The following is a 27,329-nucleotide window of genomic DNA, read 5'->3' on the forward strand; positions in this document are numbered from 1 at the left end:
AAATCTTAGATTTCAAATCATGCTAAATATGTTACTTTTCTTTTCTTACCAAACAAATCACAATAACATCTGCTACTTCATTTGGACTTGAATTTAATCATAATTTGTTATATTTCAAATTATCACCTCTTTTAAGCTTTCAAGACACACAAGCTCAAATAATTATGAAATTAATTTAATCGCTTAATCTTTACAGCATTAGTAACTAAAATAGTAAAGGTAACGATATATATATATATACACACACAAATATTATTTGCTAAATTTGTCAATTAGTTCATCTCATATCCCACGTATACTAAGACAATTTTATGTAAACATCGTTAGTAAACAATAACATAATTATTTGCCTAATTACTTTCCATTCGGCAATTACCTTCAATCTACAAACATAATATTAACATTTTAAAAAAATCACTCTTGAGATGGTTCATTTTTAAACAAAATCTGCAACCAAGTTTGTTAAATTGACAGCATAACTCACGTATGGCATCAAGTTCTTATCGTTACACGACGTGAATCAAGGAATTTACGTTAACATTGATATGGTCCAGAATCTATCACAAAAGGAACTACATTTCAGAAAAGGTTTCTAGATTCCGCAGTGAGCATGGGCAACCAAACCCACAAATAAATGCTGTGCAAAACGATGGGCACTATATCCTCATTTCCTCGTATAGTATATACACTCTCGAGAATGAAACCAGAGTCTACCCCTACAGCACTATGTAGGCACTGCAGTCACATAGATACAATCATGAATGCCTATGTAGTCACAGCAATTACCTGGGTGCCCATACAAAGATGATATCTACATACCATGTGGAACTTCAACGAAACAAAGCAACCTAATGAAGCTAAGGGAATCCAGGGTGCCAAAGGTGGTGCAAAAATATGGCATTCAACACTTTCAGAAAGAATATCCCACTCTTATGCCCACATGTATTATTACTCCTTTCCATTAATTTCAAAGGCAATCAAGAGAACTTGCAAATTATCTGATCACATCTAGTCTGTCGATCACGTTCAGTGCTCTTTCTTTGTCAATATCAAAATCAATCACAGGAAGCTTAGACAAAATCCTGTTAAAAGATACTTCCTTGCTTTTAGTTGATGAATGACTGTAACTCTTGGTCAGTCTGCTGTTCTCCCTCAATCTAGTCTTCGCATTGTCAAAGTCCAAGCTTTTACTGATCCCTCTAATATTTTTTTTCTTACTTGCATCCTGAAGCATGTTTTGCTCATCAAATGTCAACAATGGTAATTGGGCATTTGCAGATTGCTTATTTGTCTTTTGCAAGGTAGTGCCAATAGGACACTTGATGGCAGACCTCACTTTGTCAGCATCACTGCCAGCCTTATTTTTTATGGCCAAGCGGTGAAGCCATAAGAGAAGTTCAAGAATATAATTTTCTACTTTGTCTTTATCTGCATGGTGGAATGTCTCTATCCGCATGACCCCAGACTGGAAAGTCTTCCTATTCAGCTCAGAGCTTCAAGAACCAAGAAAGTATTTACAATCAGAAAGGATTAAAAGCACTAAAAATACAGTGTGGAAAAACATACAAGTTTCTAATTCGAAATAGAGTAGCAGAGACTTTGCTACTTACCCAGTGTTTGCCCACTCCCCTACCCATCCAAAACCATGATGCGCTCTGAATCAAATTTAAAAAAATGAAAAGAAAAAGCCAAAAGGACTAGAGTTAGCTTATATATAAAGTAAATAAACTGATAATTAAAGAAAGCTTTTCACGTGGGTAGTAAGGAGCTAGTTGACAAAAAGCCAGACATCTTACTTGGATGTGTTTGTGGCAATCGGGACCAACCAATGTAATGTTTTCTCCATCTCATCTTTGATATCTGCTACAATTAGCTGCAGGAGTCAGTCAGCAACCATGAGGAAAGAGCAAAAAAAACAAAAACAAAATGTAATTTAGAAGATTTTCTTCGTTGGTTGGAAGCGGAAAACTGAAAGCACAATAAAGTTGATTTCAAAATTTGCTAAGCATTTTCCTCAGCATGCTAATTATGTATGGCATTTGCATGTTAACCATGTAGGAAAGTAAGAACGCAAGTCTTATGGGTGAAGGAAGTAATGGTTAATGAAATCAAGGGCATTAATTGAGGACTGGTTACTACGGATGACTAATTGATGCTGACGAGGAGGTTAATTGAGGAGTTATTGATTAATAGGAAAAGGAAAATACCCTAACTTACACCTCAACTAGCAAGTGTAGTAGCATATTGATTAATAGATTAACTATTTTAAAATTGATACATTCTTCCCATCAGTTGCGACTAGAGGCAAAGTGTGATTAATCTAAAGCCTTTCTATCTATATTCTAAATTTTCCAGACCTTTATTTTTTTAAGCGGAAATAATAGAAAAGTATTAGCAGATAGTCATACCTCTTCTTCAACATGAAAGGAAGGTAATTTGGAACGCAGAGCTGATATAATATTAGGAGGCAAGCTTTGATATAATGCATCCCTTGTATTTGCAGGCATAAAACTGGATCTGGCTACCTGACAGCATCAGCACAGACTTAGTACAATGCTCTTAATGCTAGGAGAAATTTGAGCTATGAATTAGTACAACTACACCCTTACGCAGACAAGGAACGTACACAAAAAATCAGCAGTAAACAAATGATATCCCAATTATCACACATTCAAGCATAAATGTGTAGCCTGATAAAAGCACAAGAGTCCTGAATTAAATATACAGATGCCTAGATCCCTCTTACGTTAGTTGTAAGCGTACTGTCTGCAGCAAACCTAGTTATGAAAAAATAAATGTGGGCCTGCCAAGAGCATTTCAATCCTTTAATGACACATGCAGTTCATGCACGCAGGTGGAGCATCATCAAGAGATTAACATATAGGACCACACTTGGTGAATGAGAGATCATGTGAGTGCACCAAGCTGTTAGTTTTTTCTTAGGAATGTATATTTCTATCACTAAAACTGTTTTATAGGAACTCATTTTCATTTCATTTTGGATCAGGCTATGGTATCCAGTGACTAGAATGTGCTATCCATTGAAAATTGAAGGTATATGTTTGATGCTTTGTCAGATTAGGAAGTTCAACTACAACCGAGAAATAGTTCAAAACCAAAAAAGAAATAGAATTTGATATTTTCCCAAGCATTAGCTAACTTCCGATTTAGAAGTTTGAATCTTAAGAAACAAGGAAAAAAGGAACAACAAATGGCTTTTCCATGGTAAAAATAAAGGTAGAAGGCAGCAAATATAGTTGATAATAAATTAACTAAGAAAATGCCAGATTTTTTCTTTGGTTTAGTTGCAACATGCATGAGAAATATACTACCATATTATATCAACAGTTCTAGAGAACATTTCTTTCAAAATAATAAGTCATAACAACCTCCACAAATGTCTACAACAGCTATATAACACGGTCAACATTACAAAAAGAAATATCAACAATTTATACCCCAGTCTAACATTTACAAACATAATGACCTTAAGACATTGATACCTTCATATTGGGTGCACAGTCACAAGATTAGGGCAATATTCTTTCATTAGAAAATGTTATACATCTTTAAGTTTAGAGGATCATCCAATATTCACTTCAAAAAAGTAGGATCATCCACTTTCAAGGCCAAGTCAGAGACGGTGTAGCAAGTAGCAACCAGAAAGGTAGTTAGTGTTAGAAACTTGAAAGTACATGGCATTTTCTACAGAAATTGCACCATGTAATGTCAATGGCAGCCAAATTTATAGAAATTAATTGCTTGGCTTCACTACAGAACAATTCATGGTTAGGTTTCCCTCTTTAAAAATGAATGATTAAAAAAATTAAATTTACAGGTCTAATCCAATTACATGAAATCTGAATGTAATAGAAGGAAAGTAAAAGAAAAGTAACAAAAAAGAAATTCAATACTAAAAGCAAAAAGAGAAGAAACTCTAGAAACTCAATTATATTTTCACCTTGTCCAAGGTAAGGCACTAAAAGGAACAGGCATGGAATGAAGTAAATACAATAAAGAACATCAACTTACAAGTGTATCAATTTGTAGCACTATATTGGCATAATGCAAAGCAAGGCCAGCAGGGCCCAACCTTTGGTGATTGCTTGTATGTCCAATTAATGGTTTGTGGCCATCTGCAGGTACCCAGGGATGAACAACATTATAAGTAAGTCATCACATTGAACAGAAATGATAGTTGTAACATTAAGTGACACCAGAACAGCATAACAAATCAAGTGAAGCAAGCATGATCTAATGGCCTTTAGCGGGTACATACCTGCACTGCCAAAAGCATTGCTTATCTCCAAATGCAAAAAATGGACAATGTCTACAAGCTTCTCCAGAACCTGTAATCCATTAGATAATGAATTATACTAAACTTTTCTCAGTTCTCCATTTATGTTATGCACACAATGAAAACAGCTCTATAAATAAAAAACAATTCTCTATAATCTCTTCAGCATCAGACGTGTATCAGATATAATGACAGTCTAATGGAGGATAAAACAACTAGGGAAGAGGATACTGAGGGATGAGATAAACAAATCAAGGAGCAATCTGAAGTTACCTCCTCCAAACTTCTAGACCAGAGTGATTTTTTCTTTAAATGTTTAATTTGCTTCCTTTGAGTTTTAATTTCCGCCCTCAGGAACGCAAGGCTATCACCTATATGATGAGATACTTAAGGTCAAATGTATATCTATGAGAGACTAAATAAGCAAATACTGCTAAATATACTGCAAGGTCAAACTTCTGGGTCAGAGTGTCTGTTTCTTCAAAGGAGGAAACAATCATTTAGGCCTTCAGAATTATATTCACAACAAGAATATGTAGTTCTGACTCTAATAAAATAAAATAAAATATCAGTGAAAACCAAAAGTAGGTGTTTTGGCAACCAAGATCTGACTCTTCTGTTATACTTTAATAGGGATGACTTTCAATGAGACCCAAAGGCAGATCGTAAAGGAAAAGTAGGACACAGCTGAAGCATAATATCGATATCTAGTTCCTATATCCATTTCACAGTTCTTGGTGAAAATAATAGTTAATACTAGTGTACACTTTTTCAACATTTCAGAACCAATTACATGATCAATGTAAGCCTTGACCTCAAGTTCCACACACATTTATCACCATCCAAATGATCATTCTATTTAAATACAAAAAATCAATAACAAATTTAATCTTCACTTTTGATTAAAACTCTTTAAGAGTTTTGGCTTAGGTTAAGAATTGCTACTCACAAACAAAACTTTAGTGTTGCATCTTATGTCATGGGTGATACTCCACAATTACCTCTTTGATCCTCCTCTTCACACTTATGCTGAATATCTTGTTCAAATCTATCCAAAGCATGTAATTCATGGTACAATTCCTGCAGCCAGAGAAAATCAATTTTCCAGTTTCTTTTACAAATAAATCCCATATAAAAATACTATGTTGAATAAAAAAGCAAATGCATGAAGGAACAAAATCACTGTATAGTGAGACTTAATAAAGCAATTAGTTGCAGCCAAGGAGAGTTAATAGAAAACCAAGAAGATAAAGTAGCCCAAAACGGGAGCAAGTACAGATGAGCTGACACTGCAAAAGGTACAATAAAAGGATTCCTTACACCTCAGGTTACTTAATACACTATCAATTTATAAATAAGTGTATACGATATTACCATATTTATTTATGATAGTCCAATCCTTCAATAACAAGCAATTCGTACATAAAAATGAATAATGATTAAATCTAACCAAGAGGAAAGTACACCTAACCATCATATTGGCATATTGGTTTCATTTCAAAACGTGTCATAAAATTTTGATACATATTCAATGTCAGGTTTACATGAATACAAGTTATATTCTAGGCTGATGATAGAAATCAAAATAAGTAGTTAAAAGTACCCACGGATTACTACGAAGCTAAAGTAGTTGAATTCAGAAATTCCCCATTTATCTTGCAGCATAAATCATGATACATATAAAAGGTATCAATTAGGACATAGAGAATGAGATGGAGAAAAAAGAAAACTCTCTTTGCAATGGATATGTAATATAGAAATATAAAGTAACCAGTCCAAAACCCTTCAATCAATTTCTCTTGTAATACGTGTTTGGGAAAATTACAATAAAGGAATCTTGGAAAAATATTCCTTATTTGGGAACAATAAATCACTCATCTGGTTAACCATATTGAAAGAGTGGTATAATGAATAATTATTTATAAATTTAGTTAACCACTTGAGTTAATTGTTCTTATATTGCAAATACTTTTACCAATAATTTTTTTTTTCTTTCTGATTTCCTTATATTTTCAGATTCAAAAGTAAATATCAGTCCATGAGCAGCATTAAGTATTTTCTTTAGCAAAATGAGGAATACACTCACAGCTGTAAACTGAACCAAAGTCATCAATTGTTGCATTATTGATTCTGCCTCATCTCTTGACAGTCTTTGAGCATTTAATTCTCTGTTAATCCTAAATTTTACGACAAGAAAGACGCTCATAATAAATAGATGAAACGCTAAATATTTTTTTGAAGATGAATGAAACGCTACACGAATTGAGTGAGTACAATTTATATTACTTCTCAAAGTAACGGTCTAAGTTGTGCCACTGAGGATCCTTTGAACGATTTCCAAAACGAATCACCTCGTCAGAAAAAACTTTCAACTCCCTCCTGATAACATAATTCAAAATCATATACAGTTGACATTTTAATATTATAGAGTCATGGTAATGCAAAACAATATGAAGTTAGCTTACTGATGGAACATTAGCTACTCTTAAGTAATGCGATTTAATCCAATACTTACCTCTTGTCTGCAGCAACAATACTGAGAAGTTCATCCATTTCCTTTGATACTAAATCTTGCACAGCGTTTGAAAGAAGCACCTCTTCTTTTAAATGCCTAATGCTTTTCGTGGAAAGAGATTGCAGAAGATTAAAACCTTTGACAATTGTGTTTGCAACCTCAAAAGCTAATATAGAAATTTCATTCCCCTTTATAGCAGCTCCAGAAACAAATCCACTGCCAGCATTTAAATTCGTCATGCTGCTCCCAAGAGTGTCCAAAACCTCCACTGCTTTCCCAAACCCAATAGTACCAGCTCTGCCCAGGCGTGAACTCACCTCTGAGACCTGAAATAGATAAATTTATTAGATAGAAAGCAATGAACGGCTTATACATGCCTCCTCACACATGCATGGACATTATTGGACAATGCACAAGCTCATTAAACCTTGTGCTACAATTCATCTTAATTATGTAGAATGGGTCCTAACCTCTTGATCATAAAAGCTTTAATACTAACTCTCCTTAAAGTTTAAGCTATTAGGAAGAATCACATGATTTGATCTATATCCGAAACAAAGCCTGTTGGCATCCAAAGCCCTCAAGATGAATAACTTTCCTTGTATATCACTGACTAGGACAACCAACCTAATCTTAAGACTCATGTATACACAAACTAGGATAGTAAATACAACTATAAATAAAATAAACAACACTATTCTAAAATTCCTAATTACTAACTAATAATCCCTAAATCCCAATTGCAAACCCTATTTCCAAATTATACAAGCTATTACAGGAATTACAAACATTATAAACTCAAATCGCAACAACATTAATCTTTACTCACTTTTAGAGTATCCACAAGCAGAAAAAGAGTTATTGTTTACAAAAAGAACAAACCAACCTTAGACCTAGACTTGTGGGGACAAGAATCATTTCCAAAGACTGGGATTCCATCGTAGAACTCTTCGTTCCTATTCGTAGCAGTAGCAGTACTGGTTCCAGAAGGTTCTTCTTCCACTTCCACATTCCTCTCCATTCTTCCTCGTACCTGAGGCGCCGTCGTGAAATCACCACCGTTGTTGCCGCCACGTTTCTCAGCGGCGTTGACAAACATCCGGTCATCTTCCTCCTCCTCGGACCTCGAACAAAGACCACCCATGACTCGAGATAACCACACCAACAATTCAATCTTCGAATTTGAACTCCCTGCCATCTACTACTACTACTACTACTACTCCTACCAGAGACTACCAGAAAATAAAATAGTAAGGTTTATAAATAACTACTACTAAGGTGGTAAGTGTAGGGGGGGAAGAAAAACAAGGGTTGGAAAAGCAAAATTCCAAAAGGGTAAGAAGAAGACAATTTGAATATTAGAATTTGAGCGTTAAAAAAGTCTAAAGCGCCAACGAGATAACATAAAAAGAGTTGTGAATTGTAATGATGGAAGATTGATATTTCATAGAGGTTACTTGTGAGTTGTGACAAATGATAAAGAACTAAAATGGAGCGCGTGACCACCAAACACGTGATAAATTGGAACCGAATTTACCGAAAAGCACAACATACTGGCTGGCAGTGGGGTTATTCCAATTTAGTGATTGTTGGGAGTTTTTATTTTATTTTATTATAAGTAAAAGTTAGATTAAATAAATTTTTATAAAATTTTTTATTTTTATAAAAACTTTTTATAATGAAAACAAAATCAAAAATCAAAAAGATTTAGGAGGAACCCTTTTTAAGTTGTATTAGTTTTTTTTTTTAAATATGTGCTTTTTTTAATAAAAATAATTTTTAAGCTAAAAGTTTATATAATTATCAAACTTGTAATTTTATTTTTAAAGATTTTTTTTAGCTTTAACTTTAAAAAGAGAGGTGTCAAATAGATTCTTAATCAATGTCATGAATGAGTTTTGGATAGAGAGTTTTATCATTTTTATGATCCTAGATAACTAATTTGATCAGATTAATTAATGAATCGTTACAAAAATCTCAAAAAATTATAATAATAATTATAATAATACAAGATTGTTTCAGTTTAATTTTGATTTGCATTTTAAGTCAGTATTAATAGAGATTACTTTCTTTCTTTCTTTTTTCTTTTTTTTGATAACAATAGAGATTACTTTACTTGTGACAAATGATAAAGAATTAGAACGGAGCGCATGACCACCAAACACGTGATAAATTTAGATGGGATTATTCCAATTTAATTAGTTATCACAAATTCAAGTCAGCTTTGTTAAAAACTTAATAAGAAAAACTGTTATTTTTATTACTTAAATGAGTAATCAAAGAAATTTGAGAAAAAAGAAAGAAAATTGGCGCGTGAGATACACGATCAGGTCAGAGAAAGGGCATGTCCGTAGTATGGGAATGGGGTTCGGAGTTGACTATTGTGAATTCGGTCCAACCATTGTTAGGGTGGGCCAGGGCCATAGACCGTAGCGTACAGGCTAGGCATGAAAAAGTGTTTCTTCACGGTTACTTGCATTGACTTAACCTGCAAGTTGCAGTACTTCGCACTTACACGGGACACAAGCAATTAAGCATGACCCCTTAGTTTTCGGTTCATAGGTTATTAGGTCGGTTTATGTTTGGAAAATTTAATTTTGATTGAGTTTGGTCTACTTATTAGGTCGTTTTGCCTAGTTTTGTGTAAAAATATTAAATACAATAAGTGATTCTGTTTTCTTTCATTTCATGACTAACTACCTGTCCAAAGATAGCTTACTTTGTCCTGTTATAGACTCAACTTGTTATAAAAATTTAAATAAAATAATCTCTATTCAAAATGGATCATTATATATATAAAAAAAAAAAACGTTGCCATGTAAAAAATTATAATCATACAAAATAGTCAACGATAATAAAAGAAAAAAATATTAAAATAAATAATTATTAAATTATAACCATTAATTTATTTATTATAGATTTATAATTTTCCCACGTAACTATGTCAGACTTTTTTTTACACAAAAGAATCAATTTTCTTTGGAAAAAAAAAACCTTGAGAAAATAGTAATGACGTGCAATCCGCCTATCCGTCTGTTCAGCTTTAAAAAAAATTATGCATTATTTTTCAGAATAAATTTTTTAAAAAGGTATAATTATTTTGTATTTGGATTAATTTTTAAAAAATACTTTTAATAAAAAGTAGCGTTTTGTATTTTTTTTTTAAGAGTCAAAAATCATAATTTCAAAAAATAAAATCAGTTTAACTTTTATTTTATTTTTAAAGTGTATTCAAGCAGACACTAAGGGATAAAAAAAAACTTCTACAAATGTAGGAGAAGTTATCATCCTTCCAACAAACACATCAAATAATGAAATACATTTTTAGTACATTAGATATATCGAATATTCAATATATTTCTCACTTATTTTATGACATGTAAAAAAAAAATATTATCTTTTTTTAGATGATATGATATTTTTTAATTCACATGTCATAAAATAAACAAATAAATATACTGAATTTCAGTGTATGTAATGTGCTGAAAATTTATTCCAAATAATGGCACAGCTCATTTTTATTTCTTTCACCTCTTCCACTTTCTCTCTCCGTTTATTATCGCTAACTATAAACCGTAAACTAAAATATTAATACAATTATACAAATCACCATATGGTATCATACGAAAACCATCATCAAGAGAGTAAGAAATAAACTGTAACCTTGACAAATCTAGAGGGAGAGTGGGAGAATGACTGGAAAATATTTAATTTATTAATTTAGAATTGTTAAGAAAAGAAATTACGTTGGTCTCTTTTGAAATTTGAAAATTAAAATAATTTGATCTTTAAATTTTAAATTTTAAATTACAGTAACGTTTCATAAATTAGTTTTCTCTCCAATTTTAAAACAATTTTTTTATTTTTATACATATACGTATTTTTATACATATACATATTTTTACTTTGGCACTCTTAAGAAATTTATATTTCTTTTTAACTTTAGCAAAAATGTTGTATTTTTCTTGAGAGAAGTGTGTAACATTTTACTTAACTCTATAACAAACAAATATAAAGTTTTTTTTTCAAATATTCTAATCGATTCATTATTTCACGACTAGTTCGATTCAAGACGGGTTCAAAATTAAGACTTTAAAATAAACCCTTCCTAAAGGTGATATTATGAAAGATCAAACACATGTTCTTACCTCCACCTACTCAGCTCTCGTACACCAACTGAGTTATCACCGTTTGGTAACAAATATAAAGTCATGGAGATTAATGTTTCTCCTGCAATATGAAATAAAATTATCTCTTGATGAAAAAAATACAAAGTATTTTAAGAAAATTACATGATACAAAAGAAAAGTAAAATTATTTAAATACCCTGCATTTTTTCCAACCCCCAAAATGACATCTTTTAGAATTATTGAAAATAATTTTATCTTATGTTGCATACGAAACATTTTTTCCAAGGTTATAATTTCATAAATTTTGTAACTTTCATCTAGTAAGTAATCTTCTATTTTTTGTACAACCTTTTTCTCTCCCTCTCTTCCACTTTTTTTTCTCTCAATTACTTTTGTTTCCCTCTACCGGTCACTCTTTTGTTTTGTTAATTTCACTGTCATCTTTTTCCTTTGATTTTGTTATAAAATTTCTATTATTAAACATTAAAAATTTAAGTTTCTCATACTATAAAAGAAAATTTATTTCTTATATACACCTTTTGCAATTAGAATAACTTTTTTTGCTAAACCAAACAGAATCAAATATGTTTAAACCAATTTCGGCTCAAGAAACCAAACTGATATTATTTTTCACGAACAGTTCATGGTTCAACACCAATTTATGATTTATAGTTGGTTCCAAACCAGTTCAGGTATACAAAAGGAACAACGATTCATAATAGTTACGGCTCTCAATAATATCTTTATTCACTAAAAAATAACCAAATAAACTAGGATTCACAAAGCTCTTAAATAGACAACGAAAAAGAAAATAATCAAAATTATAAAATTATTCGTACAAAAATAAATAGAAGAAATTAAAAAAAAAATGAAAATGACTTTGAAATCCCATAAAATGTTGGTGTTCATTGCAAAGCACGAGCCTTGATCAGAAGATCGATTGTAAGAGCCAATCAAATTTAAATTTGTGCCCATTCCAATATCACCATAGGTCATTATCAATATGATCACTGGCTTTTAATAATAAATCGTATATTACACAAACGACCACCCTTAGTGCCACTCGGCAAGCTCTCGTGAGTTGTGCCCAAATTAATGCGCCATATTGGAAAGAATAATTGTATTATTTATAAATATTTATTTTCTAGGCTAGGTCCGGGCTAAGCCCATTAGAGTTTCTATATATTAGTACACTCATGTATCAATTCAATATACTGATTCATCAATGTTCATTTCGTCTCTTGTTACTTAACATGGTATCAGAGTATAACGAGAGGGACCTTGATCCTTTTCACTTTTCTGGTGAACCCACTGTTCATCGAATTTTCAATTTCTTTTCGGATATTGTCTCCTTGTCAGTTTTCGGATGTCGCTTTTTCTTGGATCATCTATGCGTCGTTGCCGGACCTTTCTATTCGTGAACGGCCATCAGAACCAATGTTGACCGCCATACGTCCGCCATTGACCACTATTGTGATCGTCTCATCCGCACGATCTTGTCTGTCCAAGTTTTGTCTCTATCCCATCACGCACGCGCGCTTGGAAGAGAAGTGCCTCTTTTCAGTTAACCGGTGCGTGGAGGCGCATGGAGAACCGTTTCTAGTGGCGACCTGTTAGGCTCTTCTCCTCTATCTGAGACTATTCTGGATCTGGTCTTGTTTTGGTGCTTCGACATCATTTTTGGTGACGCACAAATCTCACTCGTTCCGGTTAGTTTTGTGATCAAACATTTCTGATTATTTTTGTTCTCTTTTTATTTGGGTAATTATGGATTCTCCTACATCTTATGTTTATAGGACTCCGACTGCTCCAAATCCAAGTCTATTATTTTTACCAATTATATCCTTGCTCCGCTTAGTGTGGATAAATTGGATGGGTCGAAATATAGTTCTTGATCGTCAAATCTGCAACTTTGGTTAGATGGGCAAAATTATACGTCTCAACCCACTACTAAGGCTGAAACTATTGCAGCCAATGAGTGCACAAAATGGAAGATGATTGATGCTTAATTGTCAGTCTCATTAATTCCACTTTTCATCCTTTCATTAAGCAAATTTTTTGATATGCAAATACTTGTCAAGTTGTTTGGAGTCAGGCAAAGGCCTTGTACACAAATGACACGCAACTACTCAGTGATGTGTGTCTGAAATTGATGTCTACCTTTGCCCCTCGTGATTTTGATTGTCTTATGTCTGCGTACTTGGTGAAAGCTCAGATTATGATTCATGATGTCAATGAATTTCTAGTGATGTTGATACGGAACGGGAACAACATAGTACTCTTTTATGTTGTTGATTCTATATGGTTTACCTCCCCATTTGTTTTTGATCCAGTGATCAGATTTTGGGATCTGCTACTATTCTTACATTAGATTTTGTGATGTCTACTTTGCTTAGGATTCCACCTAAGCCCTCTACATCATCAACAACTATTATGCCTTATGTCTTTTCGGTTGACACATCTGACTCCTCTACCCTTGCTGCTCAGGACTCTGGTCATGGACGTAAACCCTCTAAGGGTTGGTTACTCTGCACTCATTATTATTAGACCAATCATATTGTTGACCGCTATTGAAAGATCCATAGCAAGCCACCTCAGCTTCCTCGGAGTGCTCATGTTGCTCAGACTCTGTCTAGTGCTACTGATCTAGGGTTATCTTCTGCAGCACAACCTCTTGCAACTCTTCTTAATGAATTCGTAACTTGGTGGTCTGAGAAGTAAGCATCTGGTACCATTGCCTCCATTGCTCCCACTGGTAATTATTTTACTGGGATTTCTTAATTACAATCTCTAGGACCTTGGACTCTTGATTATGAGGCTTCTGATCACATTTCTGGTAATAAGTCCTTATTCACCTCTCTTTGTACCACTAGTTCATTTCTTACTATTACTATGGCAATGGGTCTTTGGTCCAATACCGTGGAATCGGCACAATTATTCTCTTCCCCAATTTATATATGGAACATATTCTCTATATTCCATATTCTCATTTTAACTTACTTTCCATTAGTTGTTTGACCAAATCCATTGATTGTGTGGTTTCCTTTACTAAAACTTATGTCATTTTGCAGGATCAGAGTTCGGGGAAAGAGATTATCAAAAGATGTGAGTCTCATGGCCTATATCAAACTTTTTCTTCTACTTTAGTTTGCTCTACTGTGGATTCTCCCCTTACTATTCATCATTGTTTGGGTCATTTAAGTTTTGCCAAGCTTCAGAAGATGGTTCCGCATTTATCGTCTCTTTCTAATTTACATTGCGAGTCTTGTTAGTTTGGGAAAGATACTTGTAGTATATTCCCAAGTCGTCTTAGTCGTCAAGCTTTTACTTCTTTTTCTATGGTCCACTATGATATTTGAGGGCCAAGTCATCATCTTTCTACTTTAGGATTTAAGTATTTTGTTACATTTATTGATGATTATTCTAGATATACTTGGTTATTTCTAATGAAAAATCATTTTGAGTTATTTTCTGTTTTTCAGTTATTTTATAATAAAATCAAAACTCAGTTTGGTATTCCTGTTCGTACTTTTCATTGTGATAATGCATGTGAATATTTATCTCATCAATTTCAGCAATTCTTTTCATCTAATGGCATTCTTCATCAAAGATCTTGTCCTCATACACCCAACAAAATGATGTAGCCGAGCGCAAGAACCGTCACCTTGATGAGACTACTCGCGCATTGTTAATTGATGGCAATGTTCCCTACAAATTCTGGAGAAATGTTATTCTCACTGCATGCTATCTCATTAATCGCACACCCTCTTTTGTTCTTCATCAGCAGGTACCTCACTCTATTTTGTTTCCTCATCAACCTTTATATCCTTTGACCTCACATGGCTTTGGTTTAACGCGGTTTGTTCATCATCTCAGTCCAGGCTTGGATAAATTAGCTCTCAAGTCTCATAAATGTATTTTTCTGGGTCATCCTCGGTCTCAAAAGGGTTACCGTTGCTATTCTCCGACTCTATGTCGATCCTTTATCTCTGTAAATGTTTCCTTCTTTCAATTAGTTCCCTTTTTTGCCTCCTCTAATGCTCCCGTCGACTCTAGTTCTGTTCAGTCATCTATCCATGTAGACTCCTTTGAATACAGTTCGACTTTTCCAGTCCATGTATCTGACTCTCTTTCGATCACCTATTCTCCTGATGAGTTACAACATGTTTTTCTAGATGTTTCTATGGGCTCACTTTCGACTGCATCTTCTCCCTCGACTTCGGTCCCACCTTCGGCTAATGACCTTCTCATTGCTCTTCGTAAAGGTACCCGCGATACTCGCCCTCCGCCCAGGTATACAATTAATATTAGTTACCACTTATCATCGTCTTTCTCCACCATATTATGCATGTCTTTCCTCTTTGTCTTATGTGTCTATTCCTAATACTACAATTGTAACACCCCGTTTATATCCGATAGTGTTATCATATCATCGTATTAAGCTGCGCTTAATAAAAATTGCGGAATATCTTTTTCTTTTCAATTATGACGTCATTATACTTAGCCAAGTTGAATACTTAATTCATTTTCAAAACATTGCCTGTATGTAAATTGCAAATAAACAGCTAACTGAAATACCTCATTAAATAAATAACATAAGTATGTCTCTGGTCACGGAACTACAACACGTAGACCGGACAACCTACTAAGTTATACAACTCAACCAAAGAACTAACATAAAATGGCATGGACAAACCCCATGCTCACCCAAATAAGGCATCGAGCCCCACATAAGTCTCAACCTCAACAGCATAATAATAAGGCGGAAAACATAAACAGCATCCAATCCAGACATGTCAGCATAGATATAACAGCAATATCATCAGCTAAGCTTTGGCCTCCTGCCGCCAGAGGCATCAGCCCCCACATTACCTGAACCTGAAATAAGCGCCCTCAAACGTGGAATGAGATCTCTAAACAAGAAATCTCAGTAAGACAAGGGGTCCTCAAGGATCTTCCACCCCAAGCTCACCTACATGTGCAATATAAGTTCTAAAAGCAGTACTTCAATATCAGTTCCAAAATCAGTGCAATGCAACATATACTCATGTCATGTGTGTTATAACTATTCTACTAATCAGAGAAATGCAGGAATACGTCTATTACCCACATAAATACCAACCCATGCTGTACCCGCCCACAGGAATACCCCATGGCTTCCTGTTTAGACGGAACACCACATACATATCATATAGCATTTGCACTTAACATTTCAATAGCATTTTAGCAAAACAATACATGAAAACACATCATGTATATAAACCACCCCCCCATGGAGTATGGTGAAACAGACAATGGCTAAACTGAGGACACAAAAGCTTACCTTGCAAGCTAGCTATCCAAGCCAAGAGTCCACAATACCTCAGAGTCCACAAATAGCAAGATCACAATCTATTTGGACCAACAATATTATCAATATTTATGCACAACAAGCAAATGATTTAAGAACATTGCCCTTCCTTTACGTTTTACGTCTTTAGACTTCTCACAAAGTCATAAGCCCTTAATCACTTGATTCTTACATAGTTTAATTATTACAGAAGTCCACATAAGTCAATCATGGGTCCACCAACCCAAAATGACATTCTGTATGAACAGTACCGTCACTGTTCCGAAATTCCCAGAATATCCGGATATTTGTCGGGGGCATATCCGGATATCAATATCCGGATATCTCTCTGCCAATATCCGGATATCAATATCCGGATATTCAGATCCCCATATCCGGATATTTCGCGACAGAATGCAGTTCTGCATTTCGCGAGATATCCTTCCAAAGGTTGGGTTTTTAACCCATTCCAACGTCCAAGCATGCATGTTTAACCTCTTTTGAGTTCATATAACAGTTGATTACTTGTTTAACTCATTAAACATGCAAATACACCTCTTTTAATCATTAAAACTCATGATCAAGGTTAGGCAACTCACCCCAAGGCTCAAAACAGAGAAGCAAAGGCTCATGGAGCTCACCAAACAGCTCCAACTATGCAGACCAAGAAGGTGCACGAAAATGCCACACCAAAGGTTGGTTCTTGCACCAAAAGATGACTCATTTGATATTTTAAAGAGTGTTTCTCCAATAAAATGATTTAACAAGGAAAAATCAAAGTGTGAGAGCAAGTGTGTGATTAATAAAATAAGCAAGCAAATAAATAGATGCAAACTATAAATGCAATTTCAATACTAAAGGAAGGTGTGTAAAATTAGAGAAATTGCAACTAGATGTATCCTGGTTCGATCACCACCACCGTGACCTACATCCAGACTGAAGTCGCTCGATCAAACTTTTTCACTAGCTATAAAGCTTGAGGGTGCTTGACAAACCACTACAACCTTTTAAGACTTCAGGTTCTTGATGCCTTACATTTTTTGACTCCAATTTTTCTTAGGAATTTGATGACCTTTCAAGTGTAAACAAGTTGAAGAGTTCACTCCCTTAACTATTCAAGAAATCAAATGGAGGTGTTTAACAATGGCTAAGTACTCTCAAAGTACAGATTATACAAGTTGAAGAACTATGGGTGTTGACACTCTCACAAGAATAAAGCTCAAAGAGAATTTATGATCAAGATGACAAGAATAAAACAAGTATTATGATTTAAATGAAGAATAATGATCAAGAAGAGTTGTCCAATCAATGGAACATGAATCTCTATTTAAAGAGGGCCCCCATAGGTGTTTTTCTACTCATTTTCGCAAACTAGCCATTTTATAGCCGTTATTTTGTCTTCTACACAGTGGGTAATCGATTACCAACATGTTAAAAAGTTGGATTTCACCCCAAAATGGTTTTCTCTTTATTTAAATCAGTTTCAAATACTTTTAATCATTTGATAAACATTTAAAAATAGGTTTTCATGTTAGGACTGAATTTTAAATGTCAAACAATGATTTTAATGCATGTATTTGAAAAAAATGCTTTGAGTTTTGTTCTCGTAACAAATCAATTTCCCTTTCAACTAATCCTAAGTTCTAAAATATATTACTTTGAGGTTGTTTGGACTTAGAGTCTTCTCTTGAAGCTTGAGCCTTGATCTACTTCTTTTTTATTGTTGTACATTGAAGCTTTCTTTCCATGATTGTTTATTATCATCAAAATTCTTGAACCTTCATATTCTTTACATTGAATGCATTGGTTCCACAATCTCCCACTTTTTGATGATGACAAACTCAAATTGAGAGAATGTTTAGTATAACATGTATTAAGACAAGTATAATGTTGAAACTCCCCCTGATCTATGATTAATGTAAAACTTGAAGATATAGGTTTCATGTAACTCCCTTTTATTTTTCAAGTTCATTCTCCCCCTCTTTACCTTAAAATAAGCCTTTGGTTTTCCCTTTTTACCTTAAAATACGCCTTTGGTTTTCTCAATTTACGCATCTCCTCCTTTGGCAACATCAAAAAGCATGAGATCATATAGCAAAATCATACAACTGAAAAAAGAAATCCATGCAAGAAACTAGAAGGAAAGCATAATAATCCTTAAAAGTTCATAATGATGCATAATAATCTAAGTAACTATAGTCCATAATATCAGAGGCCTAGAGATGCAAAATAACCAAAATAACATAACTAAAATATAAGCATAAGAGAAGTCCAAAAGCATAAAATACAGATCAAGAACTAAAAGTCATCAGAGCCACATAATATGTCTGACATGTTGTAGGCAGTATTGATCTTTATCCACGAAAGATAAACTTGATTTATAAATAAAGGGGTTAAATTCCACACATACACACTTTAAAAACCCTAATCTCCTTTAACATAGACACACCTTACCCTAATTGGCATTTGGCAAAAAAAAATAACATATAACATATTATTATTTTAATAAAAAATTGAAAAAACATAAATGTTTTGAACTAATTTATGGATCTATTACACTAGTCATGCTCCACACAAGCGCAACAAGTCGCGCCTCATATAGGCGCAACCTGTGCAAAGTCGTGCCCACACAGACGCGAATCATCCGGTGATGACACATGGCACAGGAAAAGATAACAGTTTGATCGTAAAAATTCGGAAGACCATAACTTTCGACTCGGGTGTCCGAATCAGGTATTTTTTTATTCCACATTATTTTTCAAGATCTACACATGATATCCAATTGAAGGGGATTTGGTAAAAAAAAATGTGATTGATGACACAATCTATTTCTATTCATATTGAGAAAATATATATTTAACAAATAATGTCTGTTTAATTATAATAATACATTATTATACTATGTCAAGAAGAGAAAAAAGGAAAAAAAAAAACTTGTCCATTTTTTCTAGTGTATAAAATTAAACCGGTCTCCAACCAATTTTGTTTCATTGACGAGAAATCAACAAATAACAAAAGCTTTAAAATTTGAATCGTTTCAAGTGCGGTTAATCAATTCCACATAATTTCCCTCTTGGAGTGAACAGATTTTTGCCAATTATTATCATAAGCGATACACCATAACCTAAAAGATAAAAATTGAATATTATTTTAAAAGATGTAAAGTTGTGTCATTTAAATAAAAGAAAGAGATAGACTATACGAGAGAGTAAACAAAAAAAATAAGAATATGAGTATCACCTCTTTATAAGAGTAAAATGACACAAGTTATATTATTTAAAAAGATAAATAATTTTTTTTTTTTGGAAATAAGATAAATAATTTTTTGTAAGAGTAAAACGACACAAGCTATGTCATTTAAAAAGATAAATAATTTTCTCAACCTAAAAATGTTAAAATCTCTCTACCAAACAAAAAAATTGTTAAAATTAGCAAATAACAAAGTTGTTTTTTTTTTTAAACAAAAAAAAAAAAACGAAAGTAGATCCTCGTATAGTTGCTGCTGGAGTCACCTGCTCAGACCAGAAGGCAAACACTCACCAATCCCAAGTCATTGACCTGACCAGAGAGAAGAGTGTGAATGAATTTTAAGTTTGAACTTCGAAGTTGTTCCTCGTTGACATAAATTGTAATCTAGCGTTCCAAATCACGGTGCTTAGTTGTTGTCCGTTCCCTCCAAAACCCAATCGGCGAATGTAACCCTTCACCGGAAACCCAGATGTACTCGAGCAATTTGACCGGGTTCCTCTTGGCCGTCGTCTCCGGCGCTTTCATCGGCTCCAGCTTCATCATCAAGAAAAAGGGTCTCCAACGCGCCAGCGTCAACGGCTCTCGTGCTAGTTACCCTCTATTCCTTCCTCCCTCACTCAATCCTATGCTACATTCTTGTTCGTAATTCTAATTCTAATTCTTTATTTCAGGCGTTGGAGGCTATGGTTATCTCCGACAGCCTCTTTGGTGGCTCGGAATGGTTACCAGTAAGTACCTAATTATATTTCTCTTTTCAATTCAACCCTTTACTTCATTGATTTCGAGCCTCCTCTTTGTTATAGTGATTGTTGGAGAGATAGCGAATTTCGTAGCATATATTTATGCCCCTGCTGTGCTTGTCACGCCACTTGGTGCTTTGAGTATTATTGTTAGGTATACAGCTTTCAAATTTTTAATTCTGTTTGTTTAGCTTTGGCTTTTTGACCATTGTGATGCAAAATCCAAGACATATTACCTGTTTAGTTCTTTGGGTAAAACTACTTACTAATCTAATGCGAGTGAACTGCCCATCCGGAGTGTGCGTGATTGTGCAAAAGTTAGAATGTGCCCGCCACGTGTGCAAGATGCGTATGCGTGCATGCACGACTTGAACACATACGGCTAGGATACGGATCTTGCATTGCGCTGATTTTTGCATAAGTCGTGCATGAAGGAGATGCACGACTTAAATGCGCATACTTTCTATGTGCGTTTCACTCGCATTAAATTGATAAATAATTTGCCAAAAGAATTTAACCAATAATATGTTTGTGTTTATGCATCAGAAGGGTAAAAAAGCCTCTCATTTGCTTTTTATTTTATTATTTATTATTATTTTTAGTTTTAATCCAATGTACTATATTTAGTGCTGTTTTGGCACATTTCGTATTGAAGGAGAAGCTGGGGAAAATGGGCATGCTTGGGTGTCTTTTGTGCATCGTGGGATCTACTATGATTGTACTCCATGCACCTCAAGAAAAGTCTCTTAGTTCTGTACAAGAAATTTGGCAATTGGCTGTTCAACCAGGTATGCTGCTGCCTGCTGAGGTTTCATTGTTTATCCGATAAGAAATGCGGACCCTGATATTGCTGCTTTCTGTTTTGGAATCCAGCTTTCCTCTTGTACACAGCCTCAGCAATGGCTGTAGCATTGTTTTTGATTTTGTATTGTGTTCCTCGCTATGGGCAAACTAACATTTTCGTTTATGTCGGAATATGCTCCATAATTGGATCCTTGACTGTAAGTGACTCTTCCTACCCAATTCAACTTGTGCATAAAAATCAACACCAGAGGTCACCTTTTGTTTTACACTTTCTAATAAAATATGTCATTTCTCAATCTCAGGTCATGAGCATAAAAGCAATTGGCATTGCTATAAAACTTACATTAGAGGGTTCAAACCAGTTTTTCTACTTGCAGACATGGATTTTTACAATGGTTGCAATTTCCTGCATCGTTACTCAATTAAATTACCTTAATATGGTCAGTATCACTCAACTTTTTATGTGAACATAATGTTTGGTGTTTTAAATAAAATAGTCAGAGCCTTAGTTTGTCTTCCCTTGATAATAAAGGACATAGCGATTACTTGTTGGTTTTCTATTATGTGTGTCATCTGCTTGTATTTAGATAAGGAAACATTTTAGTTTGCTGGAGGTGATCATATTTTTTGTAGGCTTCATTGTTGCTTTTTTTTTTTCTGTGGTCACTACCTATTATCAACGTGTGTCTATTGAAGTTTTCATCTAAAGTAGCATATCAATCAAAGAAACTTTTTGTTGGCTATGAGCTAATGTAGAAGTTCGAGATGCAAGCTTCTAGTCCAAATAAGATCATGTAATGCTTGACATGGACCGCCAGGACTGATAATCTTGAAGTCCTGCTTCTTGAATTTTGATTTACAAGATTGTTGTTTCTATGCCTTTCAGTTGTCATCATTTGCTTGTTAGTTGGTCTTCAATCTGGGCTTCCATGATTTCAGGCATTGGATACTTTTAACACAGCAGTTGTTTCTCCGATCTATTATGCCTTGTTCACATCTTTTACAATATTAGCTAGCGCGATCATGTTTAAGGTTGGTATTTTACTGAAACAAAATGAGAAATGCATCCACGGACTTACAGAGACATCTTATGTAGCAAGTGCTCAACTAACTGTTGTATCCTACATCCTCTACTTTTCTTATTTAGGATTATGCTGGTCAAAGTGTAAGCAGTATTGCATCAGAGTTATGTGGTCTAATCACTGTTTTATCTGGAACAACTGTATTGCACAGTACAAGAGAGCCAGATCCTCCAGTCAATACAGGTAATGCCTCATCCACTTTAGTGAGAGCACTTTGGTCTTGTAAGGTCATCACTGTTTTTCCTGCTCAAGATGCTTAAGTTCATATTTACTTGATGGATCTTGAGGGTTTTATTCTTTGTTGGAAATTACTTTTGTAATATAGGCACTGTCAGATTAATGAACTAAGCGTTCTAGTTTCTGATATTTAGGGTTGAGAGTTCTTTAATATTCACCTAAATCCATTATTATATCAATGGACGATTTCTTTTCATTCTATGATTCACTTTCTAAACTTAAATACAGACATTTCTTTAACCCTGCAAAAATCACCTGGAGATTCAAATTGTTGTTCTCATAAATGATATACACCCATGTCATGTCTAACTAGTTAAGTTAGAAAATGAAGAGACATTCGAAGAGGAAAGTTAAACATAAAGTGTTTGGTTAGAGGGCGCATAGACGACATTCAGGACAGACTAGGATTTCTTAGCATAAATAGATATGCTTTGACTGTGAGATTGGAATTTGTTTTCTTTTTTCTAGTTATGTTTAAGTTGAGAGGCTAATGCTGTTTCCAAAAGGGCAGTTTTTCCTCCTTCCTCATGAACAAACTGGTAGAAATTTCCTAATTATTCTCCACATGCAGATTTATTTAGTCCCTTGTCTCCAAAAGTATCATGGTATATCCAAGGCAATGGCGAACCTCGGAAACAGGAGGAGGAGGATGGATCACCCTTTAATTTAATTACTGTTATCCGGCAAGACCATTTCAAATGATATCAGAAGTCTTATGCTGGTGGAACAAGACCTTAGTTAGATCCATCCATTGCTATCCTGCCATCTAGACAGGGCACCCTTACTTTTCTCATTGTCACAGCTCTTCGACTTACTTACACCAAGAAACAGAAATATGGCAGGCTTATTAACTTTACTCGACAGAAATGTGGCTTGTTATAGGGTTCATCTCAGTGACCACATCTATTTGGTTTAGCTAGAGATTCAAGAGACACTATCGCATTGTGCAAGCAGAGACGAGACAGTGCTTCCTTTTTTCGGTGGTTTTGTTCATTGGTAGCATATGAAGTGAAAGCTTGAGTACTATCATCTAAAATTCCGGGGGTGATGCATCTTCCAGTTTGCATTATTGTTATTATTATTATTATTATTTTGCATTATTTTTACCCTCTTGTTTTCCTTCCCCCCCCCCCCCCCCCCCTCCTCCCCTCTTTTGTTTCTTCCTTCTTCAACTGATTCAGTTGAATAATGAAAATCCTGGTTCTGGTTTTGGCCAGGTGGTGGGAGGTAATCTATGTATATTGATCAGTGTAATTTTAATTATTTAATTAGAGTTTGAACCTTATTGGTGGGATATGATATCTATAATATTTATTATTTAGCAGTTATAATCTTCTATGCTTGGAGACCATTAAAGGACTTGAGATTCTGAACCAAAACAAAGCTATTCGGGCTTAAATCATTTGAGGCGAGATATTATGATACACGTTTTTTATTTGGATACCGTAACTGCTATTTTAAGACAGGTAACGGATCCACTTATCATCAAAAAAGTTTACAACTCTTACCACCAATTTAATCAACGTTGATTTTCGTCAATCTAACGGTTATAATTTATTGAAAATTAATAGTATTTATTGTGTCACATTTATTAATTCCCAATAAATTTTAAACGTTAGATTGATGAAAATCAACGGTGATTAAATTGGTTGTAAAAGTTGTAAACTTTTTTTGTGGTAAGTGGATCTCCTTCTTTAAGATAATATGCTTATTTGAATTGTATAAAAAAGGTTACTTTTGAGTAATATATTATAAAAATAAGTATGAAATGTTTTAAAATATTGGTTGGAGGACAGTGAAGTATTTTTTTTAGAAATAATATAAAATCAAGAATATGAAACTTGATATTATAGCTTCAAGAATAATGCTATTTTTTGTTTGAAAATTAATTAGCTTTTAATCTAACAAACAAATTATGTTGTCAAAAAGTAAAACAGCTTTTATGATTAAAAAAAATCTATTTTCTAGCATAACTCAACAAAATAAAAAATGCACATAGAAGTTAGAATGAAGAGACATGCTGTGGAACTTGCATGCCTATGATTTGATTGAAAAAAGTTTTTTGATTTTTAGAAAAAATAAATAAAAAAACCTATTTGATAAGATCTAAAAAATATAACTGTCTATACAAAAAAATAAAAATAAAAATATAACTGTCAAATTTAAAATAAAAAAATACAGAAAACATCCATTTTATTAACTGTACAAAATAATTTTAAAGAAAAAAAATAAAACACAATCAGACAGAGGCTATTAGGAATAACAAGCACATTCGTTTTAGAACATTTATAACTCGAAATTTGGCAGTAAAAAACTAATTTGACATTGAGATATAAAATTATACTACACAAACAAACACGTTGTGGCTGTAGTTTAGTGGTAAGAATTCCACGTTGTGGCCGTGGAGACCTGGGCTCGAATCCCAGCAGCCACACATATTTTGTTTTAATTATTTTTAATCTATTCCTGGAACAAAAAGAAACCTAATTTGCAAATTGAAAAGATAAAACTAGTATTATCTCATGTCAATGATATTTATCTTCTTCTTTTTTAATTTTTTTTTATGCAATGACATTTATCTTTAATCTACTACTAAACATAAGTTTGCCCACCAAGAAATAGCCTGAGAAGCCACCATTCTCCACCAATAAACCTAAACACCGTCTAATGAAAGATTTAAGCTTAGATATGATATATCTCTTTGAATACTCGAACCTCCTCTCCTTGAATACTGAACTAACTTGAGTGTTGCCCTATGATTATGTTCTAGCCGTGTTGGTGTTGGACCAATCAATCTTCATTGACATTTGGCTCAGTATGCACAGCCCATCATTGGGCCAGAAAATTCAGCAAACCTTGAGGACAAGGTTTCTCTTGATGGACTGGCGAATGTAGCAGATAACAGGCCCAAGAGAAACATTAATAGGCCCAATCATCTTAAGGACTATATTGTGGGCTGACAAGAGGAACTAACAATTGTCCTATATATAAGTGGCTTTTAGGAACTAAGAAAATATAGAAGATAATAGACTATTATCTCTTTCACATCCCTTTTTCCTCTTCTTTCTCTTCTCAATTACTGTAATTCTCTTCTCTGTAGCATTCATACATTGCTACAGAATATAAGGATGATTGATTAGTGTAATTCTCTTCTCAATTACTGTAATTCCACTTGCAAGCATCAACGACTATCCCCACACACTAACACGAGACTTTTCAGCTTGCTTTGTCCTCACTCGCACACTTCCCGGGAAAACTTCCCAGGAGGTCACCCATCCCTGAATTGTTCCAAGTCAAGCACGCTTAACTGTGGAGTTTTTCCGATCCGGGCTACCGAAAAGTAGATGCATCTTGTTAGTATAGGTAGTACCAATTAATTCTTATAAGCTATTCTCAGTTGTGCTGTCCTATACCAGCACAATCTCTGGAATCCCTCTCTTTTCGGTGTTATTCAATTCATTCATGTACCCCTCCTGCTGATAGTACGCTAGCTCTTCCACTAACCATACATTCAATTGTACATTAGCTCTTCCACTAACCATACAATTGTCAGCACTCGGGATGTTACAAGAAGCCCAACCTTAACCATTATGTCTATTTCGACACAAACCTGCTTCCATTATGTGGGGTGCCCAGTAATCATTTTTTATTTATGGTAAAAACCCAGTAATCATTTTTATAGTTACCATTGGGACTCACGACAAGTGTACCAATCGTATAAGTAATATAATGTTTAAGTAAGAGATCGTTCCCACGAGGATTCTAAATCAAGCACTAATTCACTAATTCAACTTAAGTTGGACAATCGAAATTGTATTTGTAACAGGATTTGAATTGAAATTTAAAATATTAAAACTAATTTAAAACAAGAATAAGAACAAGAATTTAATGATTTAAATTTACTTAATAGAAAATAAACGTAGCCATGGCTTCGATTTCCCTCAATCTCTCTATTATGTTTGAGTTCCTTCGTTAAGTTAATCGTCTTTAATATCAATTCAATCGATTCTTTTAATTTAATTAGGACTCAATCCCTTGACATCCTAAATCTTTACAATCTTGAAAGAACCCTAGTTCCCCGGATATTCTCCATGAAAATAAGCATTAAGTTCAAGAATCCTAAGACTGCGCAAAACCCTAGAATCATAAGGATTATGATAAAATTGTCAGATAAAGATCATGCACCAACGTTCCTATTGTCATACAATTACCGAGGATCAATCTACAAGATTCAAGCTCATAGAAAGCATTAATAACAGACAATTTCATTCATGATAAAAAGGAAAATTAACGTAAAGAATTATTCAAAGCATAATAAATAAATCGAGTTCCATCTAACCCTAACTACTTAAAAGATTTAGCTAGACATGGTGAAATCAAGAAAGAAAAGAATTAGAAAAGCTCCCCGAAATTCCAATATTAGAATGAGAATTCTTCAATAACTCCAGTGCAGACTTGACTCCGATCCGTCTGCGACCTTTAAGAACACGAACTGGGTGTTTCTTCGCGTTTCCTTTGCCTCCAAGTACCAAGAATTGTCAAAAGCTATCTATTTTTAAGAGAAAAAAATCTGTGCCCTAGGTGGTTAATTGAAGTGGGCTTAAGTTGGTACATTCGGGGTGCTTAAGCCTTAAAAGGTTCTTAGCCTCGCATGGCTAAGGTAAACATAATTGAAATAAAAAGAAGAAGAAGAAAAAGATGAAGAACGCGAAGAACGCTTCAGAGAAAATACTTTGATCCTCAATTTCAAAAATTACAGAATGAATACAATATTTCCTACTCTGCCGTCATATACCCCTACCCAAAGCGGGTTAGGGTTCAGTTCTGACCGGCCGATATGTCTAAAATATGAAATAAAATACATAAAATAAAATAAAACTTCAGCAAAACGTGTCCGACTTGGCGCAAGAAATAGACTAGCTTCCAATCCGAATTGGGCTTCGAGC

The 27,329-nt window shown here is 34.1% G+C and overlaps 2 protein-coding genes and 1 non-coding gene across 5 annotated transcripts; 2 read left to right on the forward strand and 1 right to left on the reverse strand.

The window, feature by feature from the left end:
- Nucleotides 1–491: 491 nt before the first annotated feature.
- LOC133295244 (protein PSK SIMULATOR 1-like) lies at nucleotides 492–8,031 on the reverse strand. Of its 2 annotated transcripts, none has more exons than XM_061494043.1 (12): nucleotides 7,699–8,031; nucleotides 6,813–7,138; nucleotides 6,584–6,676; nucleotides 6,384–6,474; nucleotides 5,299–5,377; nucleotides 4,571–4,668; nucleotides 4,280–4,349; nucleotides 4,033–4,136; nucleotides 2,409–2,525; nucleotides 1,797–1,873; nucleotides 1,611–1,655; nucleotides 492–1,493 (listed from the first exon to the last, which is right to left on the reverse strand). In XM_061494043.1, the coding sequence occupies exons 1-12, from the start codon at nucleotides 8,008–8,010 to the stop codon at nucleotides 995–997; spliced, it is 1,911 nt and encodes a 636-aa protein (XP_061350027.1). In that variant the 5' UTR covers nucleotides 8,011–8,031; the 3' UTR covers nucleotides 492–994. The 2 variants fall into 2 exon arrangements, with proteins under 2 accessions (XP_061350027.1, XP_061350028.1); XM_061494044.1 differs by having other exon boundaries at nucleotides 1,356–1,493; nucleotides 1,797–1,860.
- An 11,774-nt stretch (nucleotides 8,032–19,805) lies between these two features.
- Nucleotides 19,806–23,670, forward strand: LOC133295240 (probable magnesium transporter NIPA7). 2 transcript variants are annotated; one of them, XM_061494038.1, is made up of 9 exons: nucleotides 19,806–20,110; nucleotides 20,192–20,248; nucleotides 20,324–20,414; nucleotides 20,888–21,048; nucleotides 21,134–21,261; nucleotides 21,367–21,504; nucleotides 22,004–22,096; nucleotides 22,212–22,329; nucleotides 22,955–23,670. In XM_061494038.1, exons 1-9 carry the CDS (start codon nucleotides 19,990–19,992, stop codon nucleotides 23,083–23,085), a joined length of 1,038 nt encoding a protein of 345 aa, XP_061350022.1. In that variant the 5' UTR covers nucleotides 19,806–19,989; the 3' UTR covers nucleotides 23,086–23,670. The 2 variants fall into 2 exon arrangements, with proteins under 2 accessions (XP_061350022.1, XP_061350023.1); XM_061494039.1 differs by having other exon boundaries at nucleotides 22,982–23,670.
- Nucleotides 23,671–24,745: 1,075 nt separating this feature from the next.
- Nucleotides 24,746–24,817, forward strand: TRNAH-GUG (transfer RNA histidin (anticodon GUG)). Its single transcript has one exon. It is a non-coding gene; the product is annotated as a tRNA-His (tRNA).
- The last annotated feature ends 2,512 nt before the right edge of the window (nucleotides 24,818–27,329 follow it).

Source organism: Gastrolobium bilobum, unplaced genomic scaffold (assembly GCF_033153095.1).
Source record: "Gastrolobium bilobum isolate Gb01-03AN ecotype WA unplaced genomic scaffold, APGP_CSIRO_Gbil_v1 utg30092, whole genome shotgun sequence".
NCBI lineage: Eukaryota > Viridiplantae > Streptophyta > Magnoliopsida > Fabales > Fabaceae > Gastrolobium > Gastrolobium bilobum.